This window comes from Saccostrea cucullata, unplaced genomic scaffold (assembly GCF_032062105.1).
Source record: "Saccostrea cucullata isolate Sc308-1 unplaced genomic scaffold, CSIRO_AGI_Scuc_v1 ctg1220, whole genome shotgun sequence".
NCBI classification, from domain to species: domain Eukaryota; kingdom Metazoa; phylum Mollusca; class Bivalvia; order Ostreida; family Ostreidae; genus Saccostrea; species Saccostrea cuccullata.
The window spans coordinates 108,941-132,084 of NW_026931211.1; the positions used below are offsets into that span (position 1 = coordinate 108,941).

Sequence of the window (23,144 nt, forward strand, 5' to 3'; positions counted from 1 at the left end):
AAGGGAGTTTTTACTGAATATTTGAGAATTTTGGACCACTGGATCATGTGCTTCTTTATAGTGTGATCTTTAAGGCCCTGACCTGGAGTCTCTTGTTTTAAGAAGCATACTTGCTTGACTTAACAATACTCACACAATCCTAACCACAAATTTTCTACTGAATTTACTAAAAAAAAATTTCTCTAAAAGCATTGTCTTATTGTCTTTTAAATATTATCGAATTTTTATTAGAGATGGAGCCGAGACCATCAGATTTAGAGGTATCCACCCATTATGAAACAAACAAGCTCACAATACAGGGAAACATTTCAGAAAACTGCTTTGCATTTGATTGTAATGGACTTTTACGAGAAGCGCTGACTTTTACAGTTGATAGCTTACTTTTACACTGGGCCAATGTACGGATGCTCTTTTATGAAATAAATATTTAGCTCAACATTTAATTCAACAAAAACAAAAGGTTATTCCAATGCACACATAAGTTAACCTTGAAGAAAATGACAACCATCTTACTTCCTGCCTTCAAATGTTTGTGCCCCTAACACTATATACCCATGACCACTAGAATAATTTTCTTATCTATTATCAATTCTTACCTCCGTACATTATGTCAAAGTAAACCCTCAACTGTAAAAGTTGGTGCTTCTTGCAAAAGTCCATTACAAAATACAAAAGGTAAAACTGAGAGGCATGTTCTTTCCAACGGCTTAGATCATTTTTAATGTTTCAAAATAACCTTACCTATCAGTGCTCAGGGATTTAATAAATGTTCATAAATCAAAAAAAATAGACATCAATTTAATTTACAGCACATATATCATGGATTATATTTCAAACTTCTGTACTATTTTTACAACATCATCTTTTATTAAATTAATAAGAAAACAAAGTACTGGTTTCTGATTTAATACACATCGTACACAGAGCTAGTCATGCTGGTACACGTACTGTGTTGTGATAATCTTATATTCTGTGGCATTAATGATGACTGAATGCGAAAAAAGCTTTGTCCCACAAAAAATTCATATGACAACAGTCTTATGTTTGCACGACTCAAAAATGATAAATGAAATAAAATGAAAACAAAACATTATAAATATTACTATCACTGTCTGTATGTTTTCAGATAAGAGATGTTTATCACAATTAACTGTATAAATCGTCATCTCCATCATCATTAAAGTTCCCGCCCTGACCTTGATTTGGGGGGTTACTGCCACTCTGTTGTCCTGGAAACCTGAAATTTATAAATTGCTCATTAGCGCTATTTCTATTTATGTACCACAAGTTCAAAACAAATATTTAGGTCATTTTTCACTTTTATTTTGTTCAATTTAATTTAATGCATGCCTCTCATGTGCTTATGCAAAGCTCCATAAATCACTTCTAATTTCATATCATGTTGATAAACATTGGTATCTAAAAATGCTTTTACGGGATAAAAATTTCTTCATTTAACTAGACCTTTCTGAGAAGTTCAAAGAACCTTGAAGCACAGTGAGAGGCATATAATGAAAATTGTTGCATAAAAAGATTTAATTTTCAAGCTTCATTTAAAGACTTTTTGAATTAAATTATAAATTAAAGAGTTGTCCTTCCTGGCTGAGGGTCGGAGTCCCTTAATGCACATTTATGGCAAGATTTCAAATTGTTCAATTAGTATATAATAATAGAATGTCCCAATTTCAAACTGACATAATATTTTTCTGATTCCACTGGTGGAGAAAAAGTGAGTCAACATCATTATGGAACCCTTCCCCTCCCCTGTATCTCTCTCATGTCTAATAGATCACTGTATAAATCTGCATTAAAATTACTCGTGTATGATATATGAACAATAAAACCCTGCCCTCAATGACCTACCTGAAGTTTCCTCCAAATCCTCGACTCTGCTGTAGTGTTTGAGCGAACATCTCGTATTTCCTGATATCATTGTCACTGACAGACCTACGGGCAAACTTCATTGACTCCTCAAAATGTGCCCTGGTTATTTCTGGAACGGGGTCAAAGTCCTCAATTTCCTGTAAGTAAGACCAGCCATAAACAGCAACCAAACAGACCTTTAGATTTCAGTTTCTTAAACATTGCCTCACTTGAGAGGACATCGTAAACAAAATGATCTTTTCGCCCAAAAATAACAAACCTAAGAATGATTTACTCTATTCTCACAGACTTACCAAATCTGCGTTGGGATCTCTGTCCCTTTCTCTCTCCATTCTGATTTCTGCCTCAATAGACTTACCATGTCTGAGTTGGGATCTCTGTCCCTCTCTCTCTCCATTCTGATTTCTGCCTCTATAGACTTACCATATCTGCGTTGGGATCTCTGTCCCTTTCTCTCTCCATTCTGATTTCTGCCTCTATTGACTGCCTGATGGCCAGTTTACAAGCCCTCTGACAAATCTCGGTGAGATCAGCTCCACTGAAGCCATGTGTCACCTTGGCTAGGTAATCCAGGTCTACATCCTGACCAAAAAAACTTGGGTGTTAAAAGCTTACTTCTTTTAAAATGTTATCAAAATTATTCTACATATTGCATAAACTGTCGCAACTTATGCTAGCAGTACCAACCCATTTTTGTTACACATTATGTATTCTACTCTGGATAAAGATGTGTGATAAATGTAACACATCAGGCTGAAGTAATGGTAAAATACATGTATAAATTTTCTAATAAAAAATACTTGGGCTATATATATGTGAACACTTTTAACATGAGTAGACTGTGAACACCAGAGGCTTGTTCAACAGAGCAAACATTCATGAGCACTTACCACAATTACTTATACCTCCAATAGAAATGTTTGCGAGCGCTCGCCCTGTTGAACAGGCCATTGATTAGCACCTGACATGTTTACACAGTAAGGATACCTTAGCTACTGGTGACTTTCTGAGGTTGGCTTTGAGGATGGCGATTCTGGATTTATCATCTGGCAGGGGAATGTAGATCAACTGATCCAGACGACCAGGTCGTAAGATGGCAGGATCAATAATGTCAGGTCTGTACAAAATGGGGAAATAAAGAACTTAAATTAATCTTTGTAAAACCTATATAAAATCTAAATCTAATTTAAAGAATGATGAATTTCTAACTTTGGCATCCAAATGTCCAATTTTAATATTTTTAAGAGTGCAAAGAAATTATTGATTAGTTTCCACTTCTATGTATAACAAGAGGCCCAGGGGCCACAGCGCTCACCTGAGCACATCAGGCTTGAATTTACCCCCCCCCCCCCTTCCAGGCGTTCATCATTTGAACAAACTAGAATCTACACTACCTGAGGATGATTCCATATAAATACCCCGGGTATCACTAATCATAGCTTTGAAGTACTTGAAAATAAGATTTTAAAAGGTTTCCCAATATTTCCCTATGTAAAACTTGGGTCGGCCATTTTGGCCCCACCATATCCCAAGGGCAGGGGGTCATGATTTGAAAAAATTTTACACTACCTGAGGATGATTCCACATATATTGGCCCAGTGGTAATTGAGAAGGATTTTTAAAGATATTTCCTATATATTCCTATGTAAAACTTGGGTCGGCCATTTTGGCCCCATCCTTGCCCCGTGGGTCATGATTTGATCAAACTTGAATCTACACTACCTGAGGATGATTCCACATGAGTTTCATCTTTCCTGGCCCAGTGGTTCTGGAGTAGAAGATTTTTAAAGATTTTTCTTATATATTCCTATGTAAAACTTGGGTCGGCCATTTTGGCCCCACCCTTGTCACGGGGGTCATGATTTGAACAAACTTGAATCTACACTACCTAAGGATGATTCCACATGAGTTTCATCTTTCCTAGCCAAGTGGTTCTGGAGAAGAAGATTTTTAAAGATTTTTCTTATAAATTCCTATGAAAAACTTGGGTCGGCCATTTTGGCCCCACCCTTGTCCCAGGGGTCATGATTTGAACAAACTTGAATCTACACTACCTGAGGATGATTCCACATGAGTTTCATCTTTCCTGGCCCAGTGGTTCTGGAGAAGAAGATTTTTAAAGATTTTTCTTATATATTCCTATGTAAAACTAGGGTCGGCCATTTTGGCCCCACCCTTGCCCAGGGGGTCATGATTTGAAGGTTTCTGGACTTTCTGGACTTTCTAGTTTCTGGACTTGAAACTACACTACCTAAGGATGATTCCACATGAGTTTCATCTTTCCTGGCCCAGCGGTTCTGGAGAAGAAGATTTTTTAAAAATGCCATTAATTTTTTAACAAATTATATATTCCTACGTAAAAGGGCGTTGCCATTTTGAACAAACCCATCCCCTTTACCCGGGGGATAATTTGTGCCAAACTTGAAACTACACTACCTAAGGATGAAAATTCCACAAAAGTTTACAACAACGACAACCTACGACGACAACAACGACTGGAGAAGAAATTTTTTAAAAATGCCATTAATTTTTTAACAAATTCATGAATTATCTCATTGTTTAAAAGGGCATTCTCTGCACCTGTTTGTTGCACAAACTGATGAATCCCCTTTACCCAAGGATAATTTGTGCCAAGTTTGGTTGATCAATTGGCTGCAGCTCCACCTATAAATAAAGAAGATGAAAATGTGAAAAGTTTACATGTATACAACGACAACGACAAAATACAAAACCGACAACAATAACATACAACGATTAGGGCAACAACATTGAACTTAAATTTTTTAGTTTATTTTTGTTATTTTTTCCTATGTCATGATCAGTCCTTGTGTTACTGTAAACTAAAAACGAAGTGAATTAGATATATTGTTTAACTTGGCAAAATTTCTCTCAAACTTCACTCATATATGTTGCACCAATTGATGTATAACATTATACCGCTTAGGCTCCCTTTGCCGTCCATTAAAACTATATCAAAGTTATTTTTAATTTCTTTTGTAATTAGTTATGAAAACATAGTGATATATAATCACAACATAAAATCATACCAAAAAGGCTAAATACACGCCGTGTATATCAAGTTTTATCAATTGATCGCTTTAATGAAAACAAATTACAATTAAGAAATATTTTCAAATCTCACACAAGATAGTTTGTACAATCTTACACAGTGATGGTTGGACAAAAATAAATTTTAATGATTCCATTATTTGCAACAACATTGAACTTAAATTTTTTCAAGTTTATTTTTGTCATTTTTTCCTAAACAAAAAATCGTCAATTTTTCAACTCGTCAATATAACCACGTTGTGTTATCTTCAAGGGGCTAAAAAATGTTGTTGTGTAAATTTGTGTTAATGGAAACTTTTTTACAGAATTTTTCTGTACTTCTGAGTAGCCTCCCTTACCTCCATCACCAGCGTTTCCTCCTCTGGCTTTAGCTATGGAGTCCAACTCATCAAAGAACAACACACAGGGGGCAGCAGATCGCGCCTTGTCAAAGATGTCTCGGACATTGGCCTCGGACTCTCCGAACCACATGGTCAGCAGCTCTGGACCTTTGATGGAGATAAAGTTGGCCTGGCATTCGTTAGCGATGGCTTTGGCCAGCAGAGTTTTACCACATCCAGGTGGGCCGTAAAACAGGACGCCTTTAGAAGGAGTCATTCCAAACTTCAAGAATTTCTCTGGGTGCTCTACTGGGTACTACAAGAACAAAGAAACTAACAATACAGAACCCTGTGAATCTGCTGGTAGTTCACATGAAAAATAGATGTTCTATCAATTTACTTGTTAATTTTCTATTTTCATTATTTAAAAACACTGCATTTTCTAAAATATTTTCTTGATTTTACAAAAATTGCACTTAGGTCTGCTCTTAATTAAAAGCCGTTGTTCAGAATTATTTATGAACATGTATGTATGGGTTTGTTTTTACCTGGACCAGTTCCTGCAGCTCTTTCTTGACGTTCTCCAGACCTCCGATGTCATCCCAGGTAACCGAGGGAACCTCCACACAGGTCTCACGTAAAGCGCTGGGGTTACTCTTACTCAGGGCCCACTGAAATAGGTCACATGACAAGTGTTAGTTACTTAACTGAACAAGGGATTACAAATAACGTTAAGTCCTTTTTTTGTCTCTTATTCCTTCAAGAATTCCAAAAATGTGGTTTAATCATAATATGAAATGTAATCAACTTAAAGATCATAATATGAAATGAAAATCCTACAAAGATTTAAGCAACGTAGTAAAAAATTTCATTTTCAACAATCGGCTGCGTTTATAAACCATGTTAACTGTTATAAGTAGAAGTTTAATCTTAATATAAAACTTAATATGAAAGTGTGAGATCAGTAACTTCACCCCTGTCATTTAGACCTCTTACCCTGAAGTCCTCCATGGTGACGGCCAGACTGTCCAGGACTTCAGCGTCAATGTGTTCATCCTCCAAGTCAATCAGGTCCATCTTCTCTCGGATCTGTTGTAGGGCAGCCTCAGAACACAGCGCGGCCAAATCAGCTCCCACGTGACCATGTGTTTCCTGGGCAACCTGTTCCAAATCTACATCTTCTGCAAGCTTCATGTTCTTTGTGTGAATTCTCAAGATTTCCAAACGCCCAGTGGCATCAGGAATTCCAATGTCAACTTCTCTATCAAATCGACCTGCAAACATAAGATTACACTAATTTTTACTTTAATGAGACAGAATTACAACATGATCTTTTAGCACTGGTGCTAGTAAAGTCATTTCAAAAAACTTTGTTATAAAGAAGTAAACAAACATGTATGTACTGAAAATTTCAAGCAATTTAATTCATAAGAAGTCAGAATTCATCATTTTTAATCAACTATTTCATATCTATTGCTGGTGCAGAATTTCAGTGTAATTGATCGATGACTTTGATGAAAGATTGCTTTTAGTTACAGACACCTTACCAAATCGTCTAAGCGCTCCATCCACGCTGTTGGGTCTGTTTGTGGCGGCCATGACGATGACATGTGCTCTCTGTTTAAGCCCATCCATCAATGTTAACAGCTGTGATACAATTCTTCTCTCCACCTCTCCATGTGTCTACAAGGTTTATTGCATTAAAATATCAGTACAAGAAATATTATTGGGTACTTCATATCTTCACAAAGCTTAACATTAAAATTATTGCAACACTGGAGTACCATTTCCTCAGCTCAAGATATTCTTATTGATCCATGCATGTTACTCCAATGAGTCAGTGTAATGTCCTTACCTTTTCACGTTTGGGGGCTATAGCATCCAATTCATCAATGAAAATGATGGCGGGAGAATTCTTCTCAGCTTCTTCAAATGCCTTCCTCAAATTACTCTCAGATTCTCCTGCCAACTTACTCATAATCTCAGGACCTTAAAAAAATTTAGATACCTGAAGATTATTCCAGTAAAAAGTTATCAGAGAGACAGTAATGACATACAGGATAATATAACTGAACAAAATAAAACGAAGAAAAATGACCACCTATTTTTAACTGTGTGTCTTTCATAGCCACCTTTCAGATAATATTCATGCAAATTTATATTTTTTCTATTGAAGGTAAAGTGGTCGAAAAAAAGGTTTTTTTAGTAGTAGGGATCTTTCTGAAATATTTCATTTTACTGAAGTAATTTATTTTAGAAATTTTTACCATTGATAAGAAAGAAAAATGCTCCTGTTTCATTGGCTACAGCTCGGGCAATCAAAGTCTTCCCTGTACCCGGGGGTCCGTAAAGCAAAATACCACGTGGAGGCTGTTAGATTTAACACAATAAATGGTCAAACAATATTGTTCAACATTCTCTATAAATACAGTATATCGTTTACTAAAACAGTTTTCTACTTTTATTCGATATACATGTAAGACCCTTTCAATTCATCAGAGGTTAACAGGGCCATCAATCAAATTACAAAGTCACTGCATAAATTTTCATTCAAAGATAAGTTCTAAGTATGACAATTATACTTCTGATATACGGTTGACAGACCTTGACCCCGATGGCCTTGAAGAGCTGTGGATGCCTGAGGGGTAGTTCCACCATTTCTTTGATTTGAGCCAGTTGTTTACGGCAGCCTCCGATGTCATCGTATCCGACCTCATTCAGAGCTTCCTCTTCCTCCTGTATCAACAGACGAAAAACGCTCAGTCACAACCCAGGGATAAAATAAACAATCATCATATCAAACACATTAAATATATGTATGCTCAAAAAACTCTAACAATTCTCAGATTGCCTTATGTAACACACACTAGACGGTCAGTCAAGGATACAATCAACAATAATCGTATTACCGGCTTCCATGTTTTGTGAACAAACTCTACAATTAAGTGTTTGTCTTTAGAAAGATTTCACATTTCTTTTAACTTATTCTGATGATTCCGTATGTATCTATTTTCTTCATGTTTGGTACATAAAATTTTATTTTGTAAAATTAAAATTGGAGATAGCTATTTCTATATGTTTTCCTTCATTTAGGCTTAAAAAAAAAAAAAGTTTGTTTCCTGTAACACTCCCAAAAAATCAAGGGTCGGTAGGTCGGAAATTTTTTTTTTTTTTTTTTTTTTTTTTTTTTTTTGCTTATGAATGGTCAAACATCCCCGGACCGAAAATACCAGGTGTTATATTTACAGTGGACACCCAATATGGCATCCAAAATGGCTGCCAAGCGGCAGAAAACAAACTTCAGAAAGTTGTAGGGGGAAACTGTTGTTACAATAATGATTACTCTTTATATTTAAGGTAAATGTACACTAAGTTGACATATTTTATGTCTCAAATTAAGCTACAAGCTATTTTTTAAAATTTAATAAATGGAATCAGCTGATTGATCAAACGAAGTTTTGCCATTTGTCAGGAAAAAAAAATCCACCCGGGAATAATTTGAATGGGTCAGTCGGGTTACAGGAAACAAACATATTTTTTTTTTAGGCCTTATAACTTTCCTAAACCCTAAGACCTTGTACATTTTAGTACCTCTTAATATCAGTCAAAACACAGACTCAAAACAATAAAGAAGTTCTAATAAACGGACCTCTCTTTTGACTGGTTCCCCTTCACAGTGTATGACGGTGTCTGGTGCCACGATACAGTAGGGATTAGGGTCGGTCTCAATGACCTTGAACTCCACTCCTCTCATTCCCCCTCGGACCAAGAATATGTCGCCTTTTCTGATTGGTCTATAGGCTTCCAGAAAGTAGGGCTTCAAGTACACCTCAAATAAATTGCTGAAAAAAAGAGAAGTCTCTGATGAGAGTGATGCTCTACTGGTTTGTACTTGAACCAAATCAAGAGCACTTGGTCAGTTGGACTTGAAACTATGCAACAGCAATCAACAGAATCATGATCCTTGATTTAGTTTCTTTTTGTGTGTCAGATAAATTTCAATCAAACTAAAACTGCAGGTGGACTAGTCTATTGCAAGAATTTTACAGAAATTTCTATTTTATCAACCATGGCAACACCGTTCATCAAAATCAGAAACTGATCTTAGTGTAGTCTACTTGTGTACTTTGTTGAAATCAGACCAAAATTGTAAGAGGAAAAGTGTTCTGAAATATTTTTCATAGAAATTTCTACTTTTGTAACCAAGATAAAATGGTTCATTGAAATAAAAAATTACATTTCATAGTGTAGTCTACATTTTGAAACCTACTTCTGTAGGAGGAGTTCTATTTTTGAAAAATTGTTGACAGATTTAAGATGGACTCCTTTATACCCCATAAGCTCCTCTGATATCTTAATAGAAGAGCTCAAAACAAATTAGATAACAACAATCATCATGGCAAAAATAAGCATGAAAATACAAAATTTATGTATTATTTATGTAAAGGAAATGAAGTATTTTAAACATACAAGAAGATCTATGCACAATGGCATGCCTGAATTCTGCTCTTGATTATCCAAATATCACATGTACAAATATCATACAAATGAATACAACTTATACGGAACAAAGGTTTGCCAATACATGTATGTATATAAAAGCATTAGCTATGTGCTTAATGATAACTTTATGCTGATAATGTAGCAGGCTGGAATAATGCACAAAAGGTGTGTTTTGAGTTGGGGGGAAAACTTGAGAGGAGACATAATTCTGGCTTAGGGCAGCTTTTACTATATGTTTTGACTGCTTCATATATTGTGTATTTATTTGGTTTTTATTATCTGTTCATAAAATGTTATGGACTATAACTCGTGTGATTTTTTTTAATACAGAAAAACAATTGAACAGTAGAAGATTTTTTATATTCAGCCAAAACATTATTTTGGCCAAAAAAAAAAGAAATTCAAAACTTGAGAATTCAAAGATAAATAAAAACAAAATCCTGAAAAATTGAATTAAGGGGCCTCAGCACTTCAGCAATACATGTACAATGACAATAACATGTTAAAGCATGAAAGATGGTTATAATAAATCAATAATTACTTCTTTGGATGATATATATTTATTTTTACTAACATGCTAATGTTATGCATGATAAGGAAATGTATGCACAAAAAGCAGAGAGAACAAAAAAATGTCTTCAGAATGCCCCTTTTACTAGGGATGTCAAAATGAGCTTACTTCATTAGACAATTATTTTTTTAGCTTTTAATCATCTAACATTTGATTTTTCATTTCTGTCAACTTTTTTTCAAAAATTTGTAATTTCTTGAATTGCATACATATTCTGGGAAAACTTTGAAAGATGAGGGCATATATATTCTTCATGCACAAACCAATCAATTCAAAGAAATTGCATACTTAACATTTAAGACTAGTTTTTTTTTAAATGTATGTAATCATGTAATATATAAACTTTTAAAAAATCCAAACCAGGTAAAATTTATAAGGAAACTCACAATGGTGAAAAATCACATTGGCTGACTTTTCAATTTTGCTTTTCTTCATAAAATTCACCTGGCTTTGCATATTTTTTTTTCAAATTTATATTACACTTTTACAGCAATAAGCCAACACATTCTGAAATTTGTTTTCATTCAATTTACTAAGTTGATTTGTCCACATTTATTAATTTATTGAAGTACTAACTAATATTTTCCAAGACTATTTCATTTTCCAAGACCAAGGAGAAAAAACAAAGAATTATTCACTTTTCTAAACCTGTGACATATCAAGTCTCTTCTAAAGAAAAAAAAATGTTTGTATCATCTGTCCTTAATCTTGCACATTGATTTTGATTTGAAAAGCTTAGAACTAGCATATGAGCTTGATTGAATGTAGTTCTGAAAAAAGAACAGTTCCATGGGAATTTAGTGTAAAATTCTTGTCCGATTTGCTGCTTTGGGATGGAGAAATGTTGCCTCATAAATGTAGTGTATATGTAGCTGTTTGATTAATACAAAGGTAAGTAACATATCATTTCCCAAAAAATGTATCAATATCATATCAGAGCATATTAAATCAATATTTTATTCAACTCATCAATGACAGCCCCATCTTATACATTACCTAACCGGACCATCATTGCTGGAACAGTGAAATCTCTGATATTTAGGACACATTTTTATGAGTCTTGAATGTGTATGTACACAGATTTATGATAGTACTCAAGACAGCCAAAATTACAAATCCACTAACTATATTTTTTTATTCTATCCCCTCCTTTTCTTACCCTGTGAGTCCCTCCACTGTGTCATCAATTGGCAGGACATGGATCCTTTTCCCGTACTTCACATCAGGACAGGCCTGAATACTGTAAACACATAGAAATAATAAAATCCAGAGCAGGCCTGATTACTGTAAACATAGAAATAATATAAAATCCAGTAAACACAGAATAGACAGTAAAACATTCAGTCTAAATAGTTTGATATACAGTATAATTTGTCCAAACCGGCTACCTCCGGTTCCATAAAATTTGGCCGGTTTAGACAGAATCCGGAGTGCAGGAAAAATGTAGGAAAATATTATTTTTGAAAATTTCGTTGTTTATGTACAAGTTCATTTTTATGCATAATATAAAATATAATTAAATGATGAAATCAATCAATATTTTGGAGTATAGAAATTATAAAATAGTCTCTCATGACTTACTGTATTTTCTTGTTTTTCACGAAGTTTGAAAGTCGGGTGAAAGGTAACCTAAATCAAAATCTACAGGCACGCATAACATAGGCCTACTATATATCTAGCGAATCATGTTTCGCTTGTCAAAGAGCTCATTCAATGTAAAAACAGTAATGCACAATTATTTACGATGTGCTATTTATTAGATTGAACTTTTAATTTTTATGTAAAACATTACGTCTTCCCCCAAAGTGTTATGGCGCCATTTTGAAATGCGTCCGATTTTCGATCCCGATTTATAAATTGATCTGAAAATCGCGAACATATTTTTTTTGTTATAATGTGGTAAAAGGATCGAGTAAAAACAAAATTATTTTTTGTAATTCAATAATACACTGGTTTTTTTTTTTTAATTGGGCTGTGTCACCGCCGCGTTTCATTAAGTTCGTTTCATGGCACTGCTAATGTAAACACAATTATCAAATCCACCACGAAAGGTGTTAATTGCTTTGAAGTGACTCAGGTGTGGCCGGAATAGAGGAAATAATTACCGTTGTCCAGTATGGCCGTTCGGAATACAGAATAGACAGTATCCGGACTACACAGAATTTTTTCTAATGAATTTGTTAAAGAAGTGCATGGGACTAAAATTTATAGACGGAATGGACAAAAATCCGGAGTACACAGAGTCCGGATTAGACAAATTTTACTGTATATACGAGGGGTTATCAAAAAGTTCGTGGACTAGCGTCATAAAATTAAAACCGCTTTAGGCAAATCAATGAATTTTAAAATATCTAGTTAGCATAATCTTTTCTATGTAAAGAATAAACCATAAATCATAAATTTTATTTTTTAATAAATTAGTAATGCTTTTGTGAGCAATGGTGTGTCCAGGCGGCGCAACCTCGAACACGACGTTTTGCAACCTATGTGTAACTGAGAAAAACTCTTTTGATATGATCATTTGACATCTAAAAATTCCGTTAATTCAGGTATGTGTCGGGACACAATTGTTCCATAAAATATTATATTTTCACTTCATTCTGGAAGTTCTATGAAATTTTATCGTATATTTTCACGGAATGTCCTAACAAATGAGGCCTTGAAAATGACGTCAAAAGGGGGAAGGGGTTTCCGTTTCCAACATTCTATAAAGTTTTGCCCCTGAAAAAACTGGTATAGACCAAAAATATGTTGAAGCTGGCCACAGAGAAATAATACGCATCCAGAGTACTTGTCTTTTAATGTCAAAATAGATTCAGAGAGAAAAGGGATACACAGTTAATGTGGATTTGCAATCAAGGTGTGAAAAATTAATCACGTCAAAAAATGACGTTGATCATTATGTTGTAGATATTGAACTCCTAAAAGCAAAATATGCTTGTACAATCAAGTGCGGATCTCTCCCAATGTATTAATCCATTTGTAATATTCTATTCATTAAAGGCCACTGTTCATGACATTGTAAAGTCATATAAACAAGGCGGGTTTAAGTCCATACTCAGCTCCAGGGAATCTCATCAAAAAAGTGTATGAGGTATAAGAAGCGGATATTGAAAAAACAATGACGTTATCGGACGTCATGAAAATAAACGACGACAGCGCCGGGTGATCATATAATGTCGTTTTCAAATTGTAATAATTTGGCAAATAATGAACGTATCAGGCTAAAAATTTCAGCATTTCTTTATTTTTTGTTGTTTTAAGTTACATATAAATTTTGAAAGCACAGACTACATAGTACTAATTTTACAGCCTCAGTCCACGAACTTTTTGATAACCCCTCGTATATTATCAGTTATCTATCTTTTTTTAACTAAAAAAATAAATTTTTGGTTTTCAAGTTCAGAAGTTCTTACACTTCTGATTTGTTTGTGTGACTTGGTTTTTTACATTACCTGACCACGTCTCCCAGACGGACGCGGAGATTGTTACGGACACATCTGTTAATTCGGATTTTGTCGTCACTGACTGTGTCGTCAGACAGGACTATACAAACTGTGTCCTTTCTCCGCTTCCCCTTCAACAAAACTGTGTCTCCACGAAACAACTGTAGCTCATCCATCTTAGCCTAAAAATAAAAACATTCAAGTCATACTTCATATCCCGATATCTGTAAGTTATCGAGACAATTTTTTAAAAAAAAATTTAGATAACCGAGAGCAGTCTATAAATATAGTCAAATCTTGTTATCTCGAACTCTATGGAACTGTGAAAAAAACGTCAAGTCATCCAAGAATTTGAGATAATTAAAGAAAAGAAAAAATTATGACATATATTTCAATGCCAATCTAGATTTTATTTCATACCTGAGAGAGTGAAACGACCGAGTTGTCCTCATTGATGGCTTCCTCAACCAGTAATCTGTTGGGGCGATCTTTCTTCTTTAGGATAGCTGTCGCTAAATCATCACTGAAAAGTCATTCAATTTATTGGATTAGTTAGCAAGCAAGAAGTATGATGGGGATATGTTTTTTCTAAGGCCTATATAAACCAGAAGTCTCTGTCGAGACTGAAGCTCTACTGGTTTGTACTTATAGCAAAGGAAGAGGAAAGTACTTAAGCAGTTGGGAATTGAAACTTTACACTAGCAAAAAAGAGAATAATGATCCTTGAATAAGTTTCTTTATGTTCTTAGTGTAGTCTACTTGCATGCCACATTATATTATAATCATACTAAAACTGTATTTGAAGTAGCATTTTGAGAGTAACAGAAATTGCTATCTTTATTAACCAAGGTAATAATGTTCATTGAAGTCAAAAACCGATATAAAGAATTATGTACCTTAGTGTAGTCTACTTGTGTGCCAAGTTATATTGAAATCAGATCAAAACTATAGGAGGAGTAGCATAATTTCACAGAAATTTCTAACGACGCCTACACCATTCGTCAAAATCAAAAACCGGAATTATGTATCTTAGTGTAGTCTACTTGTGTGCCAAGTTATATTGAAATCAGATCAAAACTGTAGGAGGAGTAGCATTTTGAAAGAATTTCATAGAAATTTCTATTTTTAGTAACAACGCCAACACCGTTCGTCGAAATCAAAAACCGATACACAAAATTATGTATCTTAGTGTAGTCTACTTGTGTGCCAAGTTATATTGAAATCAGACCAAAACTGTAGGAGGAGAAGCATTTTGAAAGAATTTCACAGAAATTTCTATTTTTAGTCTATTTGTGTGCCAAGTTATATTGAAATCAGACCAAAACTGTAGGAGGAGTAGCATTTTGAAAGAATTTCACAGAAATTTCTATTTTTAGTAACAACGCCAACACTGTTCGTGGAAATCAAAAACCGATACACAGAATTATGTATCTTAGTGTAGTCTATTTGTGTGCCGAGTTATATTGAAATCAGACCAAAACTGTAGGAGGAGTAGCATTTTGAAAGAATTTCACAGAAATTTCTATTTTTAGTAACAACGCCAACACCGTTCGTCGAAATCAAAATCCGATACACAGAATTATGTATCTTAGTGTAGTCTACTTATATGCCAAATCAGATCAAAACTGTAGGAGGAGTAGCATTTTGAAAAATTGTTTGCATTTTATCGCATAAGCTCTTCTGGTCTCTGACCTATATAAAAAAAGGAGTGAATGGATATATATATGCTTCGATATAATTATACATGTACAAATGACCTGTAATACATGTACTCCATAGACCTGACCCATCTGGCAAAACATTTTCATACTTAATTTAGTCCCACAAATTATTGCTATCTAGAGCAAACATTTAAAACAATTTGATAATTGCATTTTACAACACAAATAAACCAAAACTCAGGAACTGTTTGCAATGTCTCCTAATTTTTTATCACACTTCATATTACTTGCAAGTGTTTTTTTTTTCTTCAGATACTTCATCTTTACAAGCAAAGGATTATCAGTCCAATACACCCAAGAAAAAAAAAAGGTCGCCATATTGCAGCACTAAAGGTTGTTGCTGTTGTATTATCCATTAATACACCAGATACCAATAAAAAAGATGTTACCATGGTTACAAAAGGCAGAAAAACATTTTTATATCATTTTGCTACTTTTGTTCTTGTACTGGGTAACCCATGACTCCATCTCTTTTCTCATCCAGTTGATAAACCTGGATCCCCTGGCAGATTTTGAATGTCAGAAAATTCAATACATTTTATTTCCTGCTTATTAAATATTTTAAAAATCTGAACATTTCTCCTGCAAGTGAGAGGAAATAACACTTATAAATAGTCTTCAGAAGACTCGAGATAAAAAATGAAAGCTTATTTGTGTTATAAAATATTACAAAACAACTTTAGCAATGTATTGTCCAATTTGGCTATAAACTTTTCTTCAAATTGCAAATTCCTTTGGTTCAACATATTATAAGCAAAGGTCTTGTGTAAATTTAAATGATTTTATTTGTTAAACTCAAATCTGGGTTTATAAAATGAAAGTGAAACTAAAATTGTTACACAATTTCAAGTGAAACAGCATTTTTGATCTGACTGTGACACGTCTGTATTTAGAACATGACGTCATTATGTAAACACACAAAGAGGATCTAGGATTTCCCCCAATTTGTTCGAATTTTCAACACTTAAAATAAACCTCAGTTGTTTTTTCGTGATTTTTTGAAAAACATATTTCATATTAATTAGCATTTAAGCCTAGTCTTATAGTGGGAAACTTAAATTGATTACATGCTTACTGATTGAAGTCGTCTGCAAATTCAGACATGTCCTTTGTCCGATGAAGAAAAAAATATATTGATAAAAAGTAATCCTTTTGTACTTAATCAAATGAAATGAATTTAATCCATAAAACAGATTTCTTGGAAAAATTTTCATTTAAGTGAACTGAAAATAGCATATTCTTGAAATGATGACTTGCTGATTTTGAATAAATACGAGACTACCGGCGTAATGATTTCTTACAAAAATAACATGGAGTTCTAAGGAAATATTCATTGAATATGAACAGGTCTAAACAATATCACATAAATGAATTTCTTACTTTGTTCCTTCTGCCATTGTGTCTTTAATTTAGGATATATGATAGTCTTTCTCAAACACAACTTCACGACGCAACGTTCGTGAGCACAAAATGGCTGTTTATATTCTAAAAGAAAAATCTCGAATGTAAACCTTACATTTCCGGAATATAAATAAACCTGACGTGTAACAATACCTCATTTCGCAAAATAAATATTATGATACATATCTTGATTTTTTCATCAATCAAATAAAGAAAGAAACAGAATGAAGTCAAAAAATGTAATTCTATGTCAATTTTAAGCAAAAATTACGACCGCAAAATCAAATTCTTTGGAAATTGCACAACTTCTCAATTATTTTTTAAAATTGATTTTTAAACCGGTAGTTATCAATCTATTTATTTGCTAATTCTTTTTTATTTCAGTCTTTTGATGCTTATAATTGTCCATTTTATTCCATGTGTAGGGGCTTGTCTTCCGGATTGTTAAATGTAAAATAAATTTTAAAATTTTTTGAATCTTCTTTAAATACACTTAAAAGTTATTAAAATAAAATTCTTCACACTTTCAGGCAAGAAAAACCATGTTTACAAAAATAGACGTACCACACTTATATGCATAAACTATAGAGTTTTTTTTTCTTTTAAATTTAGATTTTCATCGGCTAACCATGCTAACAGTGCATTCAAACTCGACGGTATACATTTGACGGATTTGATTTCATAACACATTTTCATTAATGTTGATCACATTGTAGCACATTTTGCTAGTTTTTTTTTTTTTTTTTTTTTTTTACTCCTTTATAGAATAAATTCTGTTTTTGACGCATTCATTTTAAGTTTATTACCGTTCATCCAGTTGTTAATTTTTGCAAAATCCTCATTCTGAACATTATGTCTACTGCTACATATTAGAAAATCTATATAATTGAGGACCGCAAGGAATGCAAGGCCAGGCTATTGATTTTCAAAGGGATCAATGACAAATAATTTATATTTATCTAATTAAAATAATATCCCTGTCATACATTTAAATATTTATGCAGAAGTTTTACCGGGGGGAGGGGGTGTCTGGAAAAATCCTGTATTTGCCACAGAATTTGCAAAATATATTTTATTTGATATTTAACATAAAGATTTCCGTCCGATTTGCTATCTAAGTAAACCCTCATATGTTAAGTATGCCTTCAACCTAAAATAGAATAAACTTGGCACGAAATCGCCATTTAACTTGGTTCTCCTTTTTGTGGAGAACCAGTTTAACATCTCGGAAACACTCTAGATTTATCTTTTAATCATATATTCATGACTATTCGTCAACAAAAATGGCCGGAATAAGATGTAAGCTTCCAAAATATTTTGGATTCTTAGAGAATTTTATTTGCATTTTCATTATTTTTTTAAGATTTTATATGAAGTATAAATTTTGCTTCGCTGCAAAGTGTTCGCTTGAACTTCAATAAGATTGAGATGATGTTACATGGGCTTGGTCAAGTTTGTAAAACAAGACAGTTCCGGTCAGTCAATCTGCAGATTTTTGTGTGTGCTGTATTTCCTGGATTTACTAAGTCCAATGATCATTAGCCCTTGCTTATGCAGTGTTTACATCTAATTCCTGTCAATGCGAATGATGTTCCAGTTTCAAGGAATATAACTCTGTACACTGTAAATTAATTTTCTATCATATAAGTCATTTAGATGATTAATCAGAGTGATATATTTACTGTAGCGTTTATTTTCCGAGCATGTAAATCCTAAATAATTAATATTCCATCCACAAAACTGTACTATATTCCTTTTCTCTTAAATGAAAACACAGCGTAAAGTTCACAATTTATTAATGGCGATAAATCCAAAGCATAGCAAATAAACAAAACAAACGAGTGACTTGGTCAAAACTTTCCTAACTACTACTGCGTTTCTACAATTCTTCCCCTTATATACTGATTAAACTCACTCCTCCCATGACGCAATAATTTAACTCCTCTTTACAAAATAACTCCTCACTTGAAATACAAATACAAAATCTAGGTCATAGCTGAGGAGTAAAAGATATAAATAGGTTACTGGATTACATTTTAGGCCAACTAATAAAATACTGCAGTTAACTTTAATTAATTAAACAGTTTATACAAAATAATATATAGACATAAATATGATTAATTTTTAAATCTGCTACATTACCTCCTTATAGAGGGGTAAATATATCATACCGACCAATCATAATATGTTTACGGTGCAACTGTTAAGGCGAGTGCAGATACTTATTCAGTTTTAGATTAATGTAGATAGGGCTCGTCAAACCACACTTGACATTTGGTGCATATAGACGCTTTAGTTTTATGTCATAGTAGTAAGTAAAATTTTAAATCAAACCAAGACTTGAAGAGTGCTGATTTTAAAGAAGAACATTATATTTACGGTACATTTTATATATTATTTATCTGCGATATATCCATTAAGGCGATGTATGGCGTATCTTTGTTGTTTTTTTTTTTGGTCAGTCTCGCCAGGATATAGCTTAAAGAAGCTATGCATTGAGGGTCCAAAATTATTGTGGGAAAAAATTTTATTGGAACAATGTGCAAGTCAAAATTTTCTCTTCGCCCAGGCGTCGTTGTTAGAACTTGCTGCACTGGCTATAATGGCTTAATGATAGAAATTCACGGCTTGTGATTTAAAACAAAATATTATACATGTTCTTGCTCCATATAATTAAGCATCAAAATTCTAATGCAAATTATTCTTATTTTTCATTTGATGATCTGTTCCTCCTGGCCCTTTGATTGAAATGTTCTACAGCGTAAGTATATAAACACAGATGAAACACACTATTACAAGACTAATCTGAATGTAAAGTTTTTGTCAACTGTAGACAATTTTATTCAGACACCATTTTATTTTATACATGCAACAGATTCAGCGGATTATTCTAAATGTTGATGTCATACGTACAATATATATATAGATTAACCATAATAAATGAGTTATTTTTATGAAACTTTTAATTACCTGAAAATGAATATGACACAACTTTAATACTCATGTAATGCAATCTGTTTGGTAAACATAGTAAATGTAGAACAAAGAGTACAACTTGAAGAAAGCCATTTCGTTCTATTTCTTACATGTGTATGATTGATCAATGATTTTATTTGTAGATTAATAGCCTTGGCTTTCTCTGCTGCCATTGGGATCACGTTTCTTGTACTAGGATGTGCTCTGTTTCAGTAAGTTACATGTACTTTGAAAATTTGATAATCTTCTAACTGCAGTCGGGGACATTCAGTTCTGCTCAACTGCATTTCATTAATTCAAATCATGGTAAAACAGGATTGCAAAAACTGCATTCAAGAGCAAATGTATCAAGTTTTCAATAATCATCAGTTTTTGGCAGTGAGCATAACAAATATAAACAGTTAAAATTTGATCAAGTTTACAAATAATATGACTACAATGATAGGGTGACAGATCAACATATAACAGACTTCTGTATTGTCTACGTTAGGAACTGGTGGCCGATGTTTGTGCTGTTTTTCTACTTCCTGTCGCCTGTACCCACCGTCATCTCTCGCCGTCTGTCCGGCAGTCTCGACTCCTCCAGCAGTGCCCTTATTGAGCTGTGTATATTTCTGACTGTGGGAGTCGTCATTTCAGCGATTGGTTTACCCATCGTATTGGCTAGAACCTCGGTGGTAAGTAGAATACACCAATACTGCATGTAAATGATGATTAAAGTATTTAAAAATCCATCAAAGAATTGAAGAAAACACTTGGCACTTATATTTTTAAGCATTTCTTGATTCAACTTTGTTAAGTTATTAGACTAAAATTCATGTTTATTGTTTCTAAAGTCGTAAAGATATGAATATAAGATAAAATTCAATATCAGTGTTGACTGTTTGTATAGATGAACATTAAAGTCAATGACAGTGTTGAATCGTAGGTTGAATGTTCTGGTTGTGTCTGGGGTTAAGGTTAAGGTTATACGAGGGTTGATCCAAAAGTAATGTCACAACTTCGATAAAATTGCTATAAATTGACGTAAAACAACAAAATTATACATGATGAAAGCTTACTTAATTTCAAATCAGATCTGAAAAAAAATGAAAGGAATATGATGTATACTTTCCAAAATATCAGATTTTAAACAATGTGCGTTTATGGTAGTCGCCGCACCTAAATATAACATCATATGACGGATACGCACCGTCATTCTTTTAAGCGTTTTCCCTTTATTTCATTACAAAATATTTGTGATTTGCAAAGACTTTCACCAATTTCACTTTCTTTAAGAATTCCTGGTACCATTATAGACTCAATCTTTTCATTATTAAGCCCTCTGTCAAAATATTTTGAACAGTAGCAGAGTACAAACTTAAAAATTCACATGTCACTCTATCCCTCTTTGTTTTTTGACAGCGTCAGACACCATTGAATGTTTCTCCTATCTTTCGGGCTTTTTGTCCTCTGCTGATCATTCAATGACCCACCATCCGACCAAAATTGCTGAAATCATCGATTACGAAGTCTCTCATTTATATTCTTTATTCTTTGAGTCTTGTTTATTAACACAACTGTCGCTAGAGAAGATTCCCATATTTTGAAGCAAAAATGTATTACACTTCGTCGAGCTGTTTTTTTTTTTTTTCCTATTTCGACAATCCCTTTGTTCACTTCAATAAAGTAAAATAAAATGTTTATGATCACAAATACCAATACCGTCATTTAATTTTCTATTAAAGACAAGAAATTCACTTGAATTGTGTCTTTTAAAAAATAAGAGATTAGGTGCTTTTTAAAAAATCTTTTTAATGTGTTTGTATTTTTCATTCTAACAAAAAATACACTTTAAAACTTGACGTTCAGTTGTGATGCGGCGACACTCCCTATGCTCTATATTTTAAATATCTATAAAATAAATTCAAATAAACATTATTAAATGAGAATTTCAATGTTAATTAGATTTGTATTTGTGCATCTTTTGCTCTATTGTATTTGATAATATTACGCCAAATATAAAAGATATGGACACTGTGACATTACTTTTGGATCAACCCTCGTATAATGGACAAAACTTAGCATTTCTAATTGTTTTCACTTGATTAAGCTATTCAGTACATCATTGATATAACTATTCAGTTTATTGTTGATGTAGTTATTCAGTATATTGTTGATATAACTATTCAGTTTATTGTTGATGTAGTTATTCAGTTTATTGTTGATGTAACCATTCAGTATGTCATTGATAAAACTACTCAGAATAATGTTGTTGTAATAATTCAGTATATCGTTGATGTAATCATTCAGTATATCGTTGATGTAACTATTCAGTTTATCTTGGATGTAACTATTCAGTATATCGTTGATGTCACTATTCAGTATATTGTTGAGTTTGTCATTGATGTAACTATTCAATATATTGTCGAGTTTTTATCAATGTAACTATTCAGTATATTGTTGAGATTTTTTCGCTGATGTAACTATTCAGTATATCATTGAGTTTGTCGTTGATGTTATTATTCAGTTTTATCGTTGATATTTTGTAGATCCAGTGGGGAGCCTGTGGCTTGGTCCTGGCGGGGAATGTCGTCGTGTTTCTCACGATCCTCGGATATTTCTTCGTGTTCGGAAATGATGACTTGGATTATTCCTCATGGTGATGAACACAGACCTGATCTATTTATATTTTAAAACAAACCGTGAGAATGTGACATTTTAATATGTGATTTGAAAGTTTTTATTCTACATCTTAATGTAGAGAGATTTTGCTGGAAGGGAGAAGTAACGTAGTGTTTTATGTTGCAGACTTGTTGCTGCGTAACAGAGATGGTGAATTGTTAGTATTAGTCAGATCATCCTTATATCATTAGGTTTGCATCTCCACATGTCTTGCATCATTTCCTATGTAACCTAATCTGAAACATTTAAAATCAGTATAGTTTATAATCTAAGATATTTACATGTATTCAGTTGACTGCAGTAACTATAGTTATAGCTAATGCTTCAAACACCAGTGGTGTTAGCAGTTATGTATGATTGATTTGATGCTGATTTGATGCTGGGTTTGATACAGTGGTAGACAGTGACACACAGGCATGTCCATAGCAAAGTCCTGCATGTATCCTATTACAGGTCATATAAAAAGTACTGCCTCTCTCCAAAATAGCTGTATATCTTGTTACAAGTACTATGAAATCACTTATTTTCATGGAGATTAATTTCCATAGCTTTCTTAAGAAGAGACCTACAGATTTATGTCCTATAAAAA

General features: G+C 33.4%; 2 protein-coding genes across 2 annotated transcripts; one reads left to right on the plus strand and one right to left on the minus strand.

Moving 5' to 3' along the window:
• Positions 1–890: 890 nt before the first annotated feature.
• LOC134231803 (transitional endoplasmic reticulum ATPase-like) lies at positions 891–17,019 on the minus strand. Its single transcript, XM_062713773.1, has 17 exons — positions 16,895–17,019; positions 14,214–14,316; positions 13,803–13,975; positions 11,507–11,587; positions 8,923–9,115; positions 7,878–8,009; positions 7,541–7,643; positions 7,129–7,262; positions 6,821–6,956; positions 6,270–6,547; positions 5,822–5,944; positions 5,257–5,589; positions 4,499–4,548; positions 2,872–3,001; positions 2,308–2,466; positions 1,864–2,021; positions 891–1,237 (listed from the first exon to the last, which is right to left on the minus strand). The coding sequence occupies exons 1-17, from the start codon at positions 16,909–16,911 to the stop codon at positions 1,147–1,149; spliced, it is 2,394 nt and encodes a 797-aa protein (XP_062569757.1). The 5' UTR covers positions 16,912–17,019; the 3' UTR covers positions 891–1,146.
• On the plus strand, positions 16,985–23,144 carry LOC134231804 (leptin receptor gene-related protein-like). Its single transcript, XM_062713775.1, has 4 exons — positions 16,985–17,019; positions 20,035–20,103; positions 20,382–20,568; positions 22,423–23,144. Exons 1-4 carry the CDS (start codon positions 16,985–16,987, stop codon positions 22,534–22,536), a joined length of 405 nt encoding a protein of 134 aa, XP_062569759.1. The 3' UTR covers positions 22,537–23,144.